Source organism: Lepidothrix coronata, unplaced genomic scaffold (assembly GCF_001604755.1).
Source record: "Lepidothrix coronata isolate B3197 unplaced genomic scaffold, Lepidothrix_coronata-1.0 Scaffold165, whole genome shotgun sequence".
In the NCBI taxonomy this organism is placed as follows: domain Eukaryota; kingdom Metazoa; phylum Chordata; class Aves; order Passeriformes; family Pipridae; genus Lepidothrix; species Lepidothrix coronata.
The window spans coordinates 418,000-428,432 of record NW_016690345.1 but is presented as its reverse complement, the minus strand read 5'-3'; the positions used below and the strand labels follow the sequence as shown (position 1 = coordinate 428,432).

The 10,433-nt window shown below is 43.6% G+C and overlaps 1 protein-coding gene and 1 long non-coding RNA gene across 2 annotated transcripts in view; one reads left to right on the top strand and one right to left on the bottom strand.

Annotated features, from left to right (window-relative positions):
- Nucleotides 1–10,433, top strand: part of IQCA1 (IQ motif containing with AAA domain 1) — a 105,974-nt gene that overhangs the window by 24,381 nt on the left and 71,160 nt on the right. Inside the window, 2 exon segments of the mRNA XM_017829617.1 lie at nt 5,433–5,518; nt 5,520–5,615. Coding sequence (XP_017685106.1) covers nt 5,433–5,518; nt 5,520–5,615 — 182 coding nt within the window.
- Nucleotides 7,571–9,203, bottom strand: LOC108504503. Its single transcript, XR_001877138.1, has 3 exons — nt 9,186–9,203; nt 8,989–9,058; nt 7,571–7,585 (listed from the first exon to the last, which is right to left on the bottom strand). It is a non-coding gene; the product is annotated as an uncharacterized LOC108504503 (long non-coding RNA).

Here is a 10,433-nt window from a genome sequence, read left to right as displayed (position 1 = left end):
GGGGCAGCCACAGCTTCTCTGGGCAACCTGTGCCAGGGCCTCCCCACCCTCACAGGGAAGAATTTCTTCTCTTTATCTGATCTAAATCCACCCTGCTTCAGTTTGAACTCATTCTTGTCACTCCAGTTCCTGATGCAGAGCCCTTCTCCAGCTTCCCTGTAGCCCCTTCAGACACTGGAAGGTGCTCTGAGGTCTCCACACAACCTTCTCTTCTCCGGGCTGAGCAGCCCCAACTCTCTCAGCCTGTCTCCATAGGGGAGGTGCTCCAGTCCCCTCATCATGGCCCTCCATCACACTGGCTTACCTAGGAGCTGTAGGGAACATCCTCCTTCCTTCTACTGGTGGGTCTTCCACTTCCCTAAAACCCAGATCCTCTTTGGGGAGAATAAGGGGAGATGAGTAAAGAACAGAAGAATCTCATCAGCATACTTGTGACTGATGAGTTGGAATAAAATTCTTTTTTAGACAAATGTCCATTTTGCCTTATTAATTTAAACAAGGGTTTTAAAGACAAAGCCCATCAAACATTAGATAAGCCTTTTAAGTTAATGGACCATGTAGTCCTATTTTCCCACAAACTCAGGAATCTTCATATTATGTCCTATTTTTACAGCAACATCAATTATTAATATGTATACTTTTGCTGACAGAGGACCACACTAAAAATGTGAGTTTCGTTATCCAGTTCTGGGTCATTAACTGTGAAAAGCTTGTAAATATAATGGTTTATTCACATGGGAAGCCTTCATTAAGATGCATTATTCTACAACTGATGTGGCATCATTGCATTATCAAGTTCACTGTCTCCATCTAATATTTGTAATTTGTTTCTAAATGAGTTGCTGTTTGTAGGGCAAGTTAACAAATTTGAATTTCACATGGCCAAAGAAATTTCTTAAAGATGGGAAAATGCTTCTTCCCCCAAGGAAAAGCTATTTATTAGCATCTTACTGGAGAATGCCTCCCTTTGATTCAGGAGCAGGAACATTAGAGGCGCCGAGGGAAGTGATGTTTGAAATAAATTGGCTTTTGTCTTAACGTGCACATTAAGCATAGAGGGCTGTGGAAGCAGCATTCACCATGCTGTCTCCTATAGCTCCTTAGAGCTCCAGAACAGGCATGTGGGGCACATGGAAAGCTGTTCTGTGACACTGCAAGGCCCAGGTCACAGACTGGTCAGCAGGGAAGCATTGTTGGAATCCATCCTGCCACACCGTCCATCCCTCCTGCCCTTTCACTTCCTATTCTCTCTTGCATCCTCAGATAGCCAAAGCCTTTTCAGATATATTTTCTTCTGAATTCTGCTCCCTGACAAGAGAGCAGAACCTCCACCAGGGCTGTCCCAGGGACTCTGTCTCCTTTTGAAGGCTTGAAGATGGACACGAGGTCCCAGATCGTGCAGCTGTCTCCTCATCACTGAGGCAGGGTTAGGAATATGTTAAATTCTGAGGCCACTGAGGTTTGGGATGAGATATACTTTTGGGATTAGAACAAGAACACTGGGGACAAAATAATACAAGTTTAACAGTGGTTTTCTTCAGTTGCAAAGCAGGAAGGTATCTCTTATGCTATTTCATAAGGGTTTTTTCTTTTTTTTTCAAATGTTTTAAGAGTCTAAAACATTCCATATCATCATTAGGTGCCTGAGGACTCTGTTTTCTTTCCTCAATTTGTCTTTTACTCAACAAAAGAAAATCATTTTCTCTGAAAATACTTCGCAATTGGTAGAGCACTGACAGCTAAAACAATTCTACCATCTGGACATCTTGTTATATCTCTTCAGCAGCTCCTGCTGCTCAAGTGTCTATTTTTAGGTTTTGTTGCTAAATTCACTTCCACACTTACTTTTATCTACGTCTTATTATTATTCCCTCCCTACTTTACTAGTTGATTCCTTTCCTTGTTCTTAAGTACACTTGGATCAGTTCTTATAGTCCAAGGAAGCAGTTTTTAAGATGGGCTAACAAGTGAAATTGAGACTAAGTACACAGAAGTTGTTTTGACGTTTCCTCATCCTTGTTTTCTTCAAGTCCCTTTTTTTGTTGACCCAAGTGCATTGATTTCAAAGTAGCAGAATAAAAAGTCAGGCCAGCTGTACGTTCACCTGTGATGTTTGGTTTAAAAAAAAAAAAAAATCAAATAACCATGGCATGATGTCCTCACTGCCCTTCAGTGCTTGCCTCCTCCTGCTCCCCCAAAACAGGAGCCAGCCTTGTGTTCCTGACACGTGTTGGCCTCCTGGTCTTCACTCATAACCAGGGTGCACTGTGTATGCTCCACATCAGGCAGCCCCCAGTCCCTCAGGGCTCATCCATCCCAGCCAGCTGTGCTCCTCATTCCATGCTCCCCTCACCCCCTGGAGCTAGAGCGTGTCAGTGCCAAATGAGAAACCGGTAGGATTGGGAAAAACAGACAGCCAAAGGAAAATACAGTTTTATCGACTATCCCTGTTCTCCTTTATCCCTCCCTTCAGTGAAACACTGAAGGTGGGTGGCTGGAGTCTTACTTACTGGTAGAAGTAGCTTTTACTTCCTTTTTTTTTTTCTTGTAGTAAAGCAGTCTTTGGAAAAGAAAATTTAAAAAATTGCAAGGGGTAAATAGAGCAGAGCTTCTTTTCACAAGCTCCTCTACCAGGTTATATCTGTACTTCAGCCTCAGGGCTCCGAGTGCAGCTCTCCACACCTATCAGCAGATGGACTGATAACTGAATGGTGCTCAGCACAGGTAGCTGCACAAATATTTACTCGGGGATTGGCTGGATTTTGCCAACCAGAACACATTCTGTGGCCTTGCTGTTATCAGCATCTGAGCCAGCTGGTTTAGAGCTACCTGGACTGTGCCCACAGCAGCCTCATGACTCTGGACTCAGGTGTAGATATGGTCTGTATTAATTCACTTAAGATAAGAGTTTCCTGCTCCTGAGCTTACTCACATGGGCACGTTCTTGCCAGTTCAAACAGCTCTTACCTCATCTGGCTTTGGGACTGATGAAAGGCTGAATAAATCCTCAGTGGCAGGAGCTGATCTTCCAAGGTTCCCACAGGATGCAGTGGAGAGCAGTTCAGAGGAGCTGAGTGGAGGGAAGATCCTGGATGGCAAGGAGGACCCTCCTGTCTCTGCTGCTGCTGCTTCTCCATGTTGGTCTGGTCCCTTGTCCATAGCTTCCCTTGCTGTGGTGCTGGCCCTCAGCTGCTCCTTGGCTGGCTGAGTCACCTCCTTATACCAGGGGACAAGTAACCTGAGCAGAAGAAAAGACAAAAGGGATTATTTTCCACTGAGAATCGGTTCACTGCAGGGTCAGGTGAGTGCCAGAGCCTGTGCAGGAGAAGTGAGGGACCACACATCCAGCAGTTCAGGTGGAGGGGGAGCTGAGCCTTCCCAGCACCAACAAGTTGTTCACCTGGTGACCCATCTCCTGACATTTTGCCCTTAAACCTTTGGATGTGAGCTGTAGAAGGGCCTGTCTTTCTCCAACAGCTGTGGATCAGCCTCCCTAAAGCTGGAGATATCCCCGTGCCCCTCTGGTGGAAATTCCTCAGGAAAGCAGTCCTGTAAGGATTGCTGCAGGGAGACAAATAGCTCAGCAGGAAAGCACCTGAGGGATCTTGTTCCTGGCTCTCAGACTGGAAAACAGGCCTCGTGGGTGCTCCTCTGCTTTCCAAATGAGCCCTGAGAGAGCAGCATCACATCCTAGGCTTCATTTAATACCAGTGAGGCAGACAATGGTGAAATACAAATAAACAGTGTTAACACTTAGTGCTGTACTTGTAAATAGGTGCTGGTGAGGGCGAAGACTGGAAACACTCGACTTCCATGGAAACTGAGAATTGAGCAAAGGCAACATCTCAGGGTGAAAGGTGACATTTTGGATCACATGTTGAGGGAGAGAACATGTGCAGCCACCTTTCAAAACCACACTGCTGCTCTTATTTCCTCCCGAATATTTTCTCAGTGGTGGCCTTGACCAATTCCTTCAGCAGAGTGCGAGTCACACATCACAGATGCAGGGAAGGCAGTAAATTGCTTTCCTGAATGGGGCCTCTGCGCTTGCTTTGGATGGTGTGTGATCCCAGGGGGGACCTGCCGAAACCAAATTTGCTTGGCACTTGTTAGTGATTTTTGGAACCTGGTTGAAGCATGGAAAAACACCAAATAACAGATCTTATGTAAATATGAGCTGGCCAAACCTTTAAGAGAGCTTTTTTTGTCTTTGTGGGAGACTTCTGCAATTAGGACAAGGAGCACACCAGGAAATACATCACCAGAGCAAAGAGAACACATTACTAAATTAGTCTGAGATGTGCCCATTAAGGACAATTTCTATATGCTCTGAAGTTGAAAGGCCAGAGCAGAATTATGTACTTTTTTTTCCATGCGAACCAAGAGCTTATGTTCACATCTGCTGCCATCTATACGTCAGTCACTAACTTTGAGGAGTAAAAAAACATACTACAAAACCAAACTGTCCTATTTTCTCCTCTTTTCCCTTCTTAAATTTGCCATACACTATCAGGCAATATGATTAGTAATTCCGAAGTATGTGGAAAATAATTTGTTCTAGAATTAAAAAAGAAACCACAAAGGTAGTTTACAACTTCATTTTTAAAATGGATTTTTCTCTACACTTACAAGGTACTAACAGCTTGTAGAACTCTAGAAACATCTTAACTTTATCAACCTTTAAAAGCTAAAAAATGCAAAGTTTCAGCCCACCCACACAGATGGCATTTTTCATGCTTCTGTATTTGAATACCAGAAAGACTTTCATTTTTCTCCCTCAATCTACATGTGTAAAATCAATCACAAGGCAGAAATCATTCTAAGACTTGCAACTGGCCTAGAAGCCCTTCTTGCCAAGGTTATCAAATCATGGGAAACTTGGGGAGCTGTGGTTTTTATTACAGTGTTTGGGGGGTTGTTTATTCCTTTTTTGTTGTTGTTGTTCCTCAAGGGAAGTTGATTTCCTAAAGGAAATCAACCAGCTGCAACAAAATACCAGGAAACCACTGACCAAGCAATGCATATAAAAATTGCAGTGACTAAATTAAAAACAATACTGGCTAATTAAAAAATACCAATGGGAAGTCCAAATATTTGAAAATTCAATTAAAAAACCTCTCTGGCACCCTTCTGACACGGATAAAGCTGGCATTTGCAGAACAGCAGCTTTCTCACCTGTCTCACTGAGATCCCGGGATCCCACGCTGGAAGGGTTGTTTTTGTACATTGCAATGCTGTTAATTAATGCTGAAACACCAACAATAGAGCATTGTGTGCATCCAGGCACCTTTTATGAGCACAGGGCCTTTTTTTCCTGGCTTCCTGCAAGAAAATTAAGGCTTAAGCTTAGATTCACTGTCAGCCTGGCATTCCAGTAAATATTAAGTTTATTTTAATTCATACCTTTTATTTTCTCCTCTTGTTGTTTTCAGACTCTCCCTCCTCACTTAGAGGCAACCAGTAGTTTTCAGAAGTTTGCTGGGAAAGTAAAGGCCCTGCAAGGTGATGTCCAGGAGAGACGAAATATCCTTCAAGGACAAGCTGAGAGAAACAGAGGGGCCCCACATCAAGGAAACACTCCAGGATCAGCTCAGCCAGTGCTTCACGGAGTGCCGGTGAGCAGAGATAAACACTTATCTAAATGATAAGTCCATTGCCTGATTTTGCAGTTCCTACAAACTGCTAAATCCATCTCGAGGCAGTGATCCTAGTCCCAGCTGAGGAGCTGGTTCTACCCCAGCTGCAGAGCCAGGACCCTGAGCTGCAGGACTCCAGACTGGGGAGACCAGACCAGGACATCACTCCTGGCAGGGATCAGAGGTGCACCCTGAACGCCTGGCTGTGCATCAGCTCCACAGACATTAAAATGGGGACACCTTCAGTTTGCACATTACCTCGGGCTCAAGCCTTCATAATTATAAGAAGCACACTCTAAACTTTAGGAACACTGACTTTCTTCCCTGTCTGAATACCTAAGGTTTAAGAGAGAGAACTCACTCTTCCATGAGATAGAAGCGTAATTATTTGCCATAGCAAATCACATCACGTCACTGGCACTGCACTCCAGGTGCCTGCTGCTGGCATTATCCAGCTGCCCACATGAATCTGAAGTAGTTTTGTACTTGAGGCCTGACCTTCGAGACACTCCTCCAAATGTAACTTTACTTAAGCAGTGCTGCTGATCTCAGTGAAACTTCACGTCTCAGTAGAGTTAAGCACATACTTACATGTCTTTAAACCGAGTGCTGACACCTATAGTTCTCTCAGGCTTTAGCCAACAAAGTTTTGAGATTGGCAGTTTTCATACGGTCACACTGTAAAGTCTTTTACTAAGGAATATAGGCTGGTTTTATAACATAGCTGATTTTTTCCCAGGATTTACCTCATCTGATGGATTAGTATGTAAAAGTAAATTGGGAAGCAGCACCTTAAACTTCCAGGATTTAGTAGCAAGGTTTTGTCTGCTCTGCAGAGTGTTTTTGTGTCTTGAGCTGCTCAGTGACGTTACAGGGCTCATATTTGTCTTGTGGACTAGTGTCACATCCATTAATCACTCAGTGTTTTTTCAGTGTGCTGGACTTGCCTCCAGCATGCAGTTTCCCGTTGGAAACACAAATGCATTCTGATGAAATCCTGCTCTGTTTATTCCTTGAGTCCTTTAATCGGGTTTGGATAGCTGTGCTACAGTGCAGTGTTTGATTAAAAAAGTGATCAAAAATAGCACCCTCACAGGTCTGCCACAGTGTATTCCTCTTCTTTCTTGTACTTTTGCCTCTTATAGACACTCAAGGCTCCAGTGTATTTTTTTTACTCTCTTTCTAAAAGAGCTGCTGGTTTTACAAACTTCAGTTATTGCATAGCACCTCCCCATTCCCTAAATCAACCCTGCTCTTCTTGAGCTGCTATTTCCTGCTGTTCCCCACAGCTCCCAGCATGTTCTGAGGTACAGAGAGATCTTATTCTCTTTGCTTAATATTACTCACCTAATAGTCATTCCCTAACGTAGGTCAGTCGTGTCCAATTAACTTCGCTCTAGAGCTTGAGGAGAACTAACTGAAATAGTGTGAACCAATAACAATGTTTCTGTAGGAGATTAGAGAATAAGGCTGAGCCATAAACCTCTTTTAAGACAGTTATGAGACATTATTAAAAGTTAAATCACTTAACAGCAGAGCCAACCAAGAGCCTAAGCCGTCCAGAGGATCATTTGGAGGAAGCCAAAGCCATTGTTCAACCGAGGGAGGTGGAGAGGGGTGGCTGAGAGAGCAGTTCATCAAAACCCTCGCTGCCTGATGTGTGTGAGTCCTCAGCCTCACGTACCTACGGAATACTCTGAAGGTGGAGTGTAAATGCTGAGCTTTCTTTTAGCAGCCCTTACAAGTGAAATGGGGCCTCCTCGCTACATTTATATCCCAGGTGTGCCCAGGGGCCCAACTTTAGGAGAGACTTCAAGGCTAGAGGCAGACATAGGCAGTATCCCAGCATATAAATATGTGATTATACAACTTATAAGGTGTTCTTTAGCTAACCTTTGAGTTATCTGGTCCATCTCATCAGGTTCAGTAGTCTTGAATCTCATCTAGCCCTGAAAATTAACAAAGATTAAAGCAGATGTTTGAATATAAGCACCATATTAACTGATCTTGGATAGCATTATGGGTGTGTTTTTCCTGAGCAAGGGATGATGTGAAATAGGACAAAGATATACCCACACACTCTGTAGGAGTGCTTATGGCTAAGCCTTTAGCCAGACCTGTTCTGCTGCAGCTGCGACAGGCTGAGAAAACAGCTCCCCTCCAACCTTGGACGATAACCCACCCATCCGAAACAACCTCATATTTTGAAAAAAATCAACCAAAAAGCGGTTTTAAGCATTTAATCAGACCGTTTTGATAGAAGATGGAGAAGATGTGCAGTTCTGTGGTACGTTTGAGAGCGAGGTCACCGCTGATGGCAGAGGGGCAGTGACAAGCCTGGTGCAGTCAGAGCAGTGTGTTTGATCATAGAATCACAGGATGGTTTAGGTTGGACGGGACCTTGAAGACCATCTCATTCCAACCCCCTGCCACAGGCAGGAGCACCTTCCACTAGACCAGGTTGCTCCAAGTCCCATTGTACTCCCTGTTAACTCTCTTTCATATTAACTGTCCATCATGATCCCTAAAAATCAGTGACGGGCATGTTCCAGCCAAGACTAGACAGATCTCATTGATAAAAGCTATTCTGGTGATTTAATAGCGTGGCAGATGAAATTCTGCCCCCAGTGAAGCCAGTGGGAGAGCTGCCATCAGCTTCAGCACAGGCTGGACATCACCCAGTATTTCAGCTCATTCCAATCTGGCTGAGTGATGCAGTGATTTATGGAGCTGCGAGGAACCAGAGGAGCTGTCTGCTGCCCTGCTCTTCACAGGAGGCCTCTAAGTGACCAAAATCATCTCCCCCACAGACACACCCACTGGCATCCAAAATAGGTTTCTAAAAAAAACAAAAAAATCAGCAAATTTCTCACCAAGGGGAGCGTGTGTGTCCTGCAGATCCAAACTGTCTGGATGGAAATGCCAGAGATGCTGCACAATCAGCAGGAATCGTGTCCTGCTCAACAGTAGGACAGGTCTGAAGTGTCCAAGTTTACAATAATTATTACCTGCCAGGATATATTTTGGCTCTCCCCTAAGCCTGTCTATGAGATCAACAGCTAAATGTAGATTATAAATAATTCTTTAACTACAGTTTTTCACAGAGTTTCCCGTTTTCCATATTCTATTAAAGAAATAGATAAAGGCGAACAAAGATTCTTTTGAATAAATTTTGCTGTGCATACGGAGAAAATAAACCCAAATGTCCATATTTTATCCTTCACTCAGAAAAGAATGTGATAGAAAAATACAATTAGCAGGTATTGTCTTTCAGCACAGCTACTCTTAGATTACAAAAGCAATGAGCACATGTTAAATTTCTTAACCTGTGAGAACTGTGGTAAATATTTACCTCTTTCTTTGCATAAGGGAACAGCTTCAGTCATTTCAAGACCCAAACCAGCTTCTTATGAAGAGAAGTTCTAGAAAAACAAAAGAAAGCAAAACCCAAAGGAATAGATTAAATGAAATTGTTCCTGTTGCTTGTATCAATCCTACTGTGGGGAAGATAAAATAATTTCAATATAACCCTGCATTCTGCAGCCTTACCATCCATCGTTCTGTTTATCTGGGTTGGCTTCTGTGGAGCTGCTCTTATTTGGCTTGCAAATTATTCACATAAAGCTTTCTAGGTTTCCATGTGGCCTTGTCCAACCATGCTAGAAAGAAAAGATACTGTTTTGAAAGCTTTTTTAAAAGCATCCTGCACTATACCTACAGGCCTCCTTTTTTTTTTTTAATTTTTTCAAGCTATGGTTGGTATTAGAAGGACTACAAATGTTCCAGAATTAACAGTTGCTATGATTATACACATCTGAGTCTGGATTTTAATCACTTGGCTCCCACAGATTTCATCCATTACATTAATAACAGAGTTTCATATTAAGATATAACTATTGCATAGCTGGGGTTTTAGCTTCAATTTCCTGCACCATTCCAAACCAAACCCATTTTTCTCTAATTTCACATTTAGGGTGTGAAATTGCCTTCTCCACTCTTTACCCACTGTGCATAAAAACAGTTCCCAAATTACGAGTCTTCTTGGAGTCATCCCTAAAATGAATTAAAAAAGGGGTGGGGGGAAAAAAAGACGAGAAGGATCCCTTTATTACACAGAGAAATATAACAGTACCTTTGTCTAAGACAAGTCTTCTCTGGTAGAAATCAATACAAAGGACGAGAACTCAAGATGAGGTTTTTATTACCAGAGATGGCCCCCGGCCTCACAGGGGAGAGCCTCATGCACAGGCTCTGCTGGGACGTGCCTCGTGCCCTCGAGCTGCAGCAAATTGCGCCGTGAATGTCTTGGAGGATTTCTGCGGCCCCCGCTCGGAGCTCTGGGGAGCATTTCATCAGTGGCAGGGCTGACCTCCTAACAGGGGAGCTCAGTAATAGCACTTCACACACGTTATGTGTTATTCCCACGGATTTGGGGATTGCTTTTTGGGAGGAAGGAGGCGATGAGGGGTAAATGTGCTCTCATAATAGGTTTACACTTTACTGATTAGCTCTGAATGATCTTCTTGCTCTGCCTGCTGACTCCAGTCCTGTCAGAAAAAGAACTGGCCAAGTTTTGTGGTGAGGGAATGAGACTCCTCCTGAAACAGAGGGTTCCTGTGCTTTATTTATTCATTTTGAACATTCCTGACAGCCAGCCCGGCCTTTGATGCAGAGGAAAAGAGAAAGAAATAGGAAGTGATCATGTTATATTTCCCTTTTTTCACAAGGCTGTTTTGTTGAGCTGGGTTTACTGCCAATCCACCCGTTCGTGGGACTCCCTGGGTAGCAGGGGGTGTG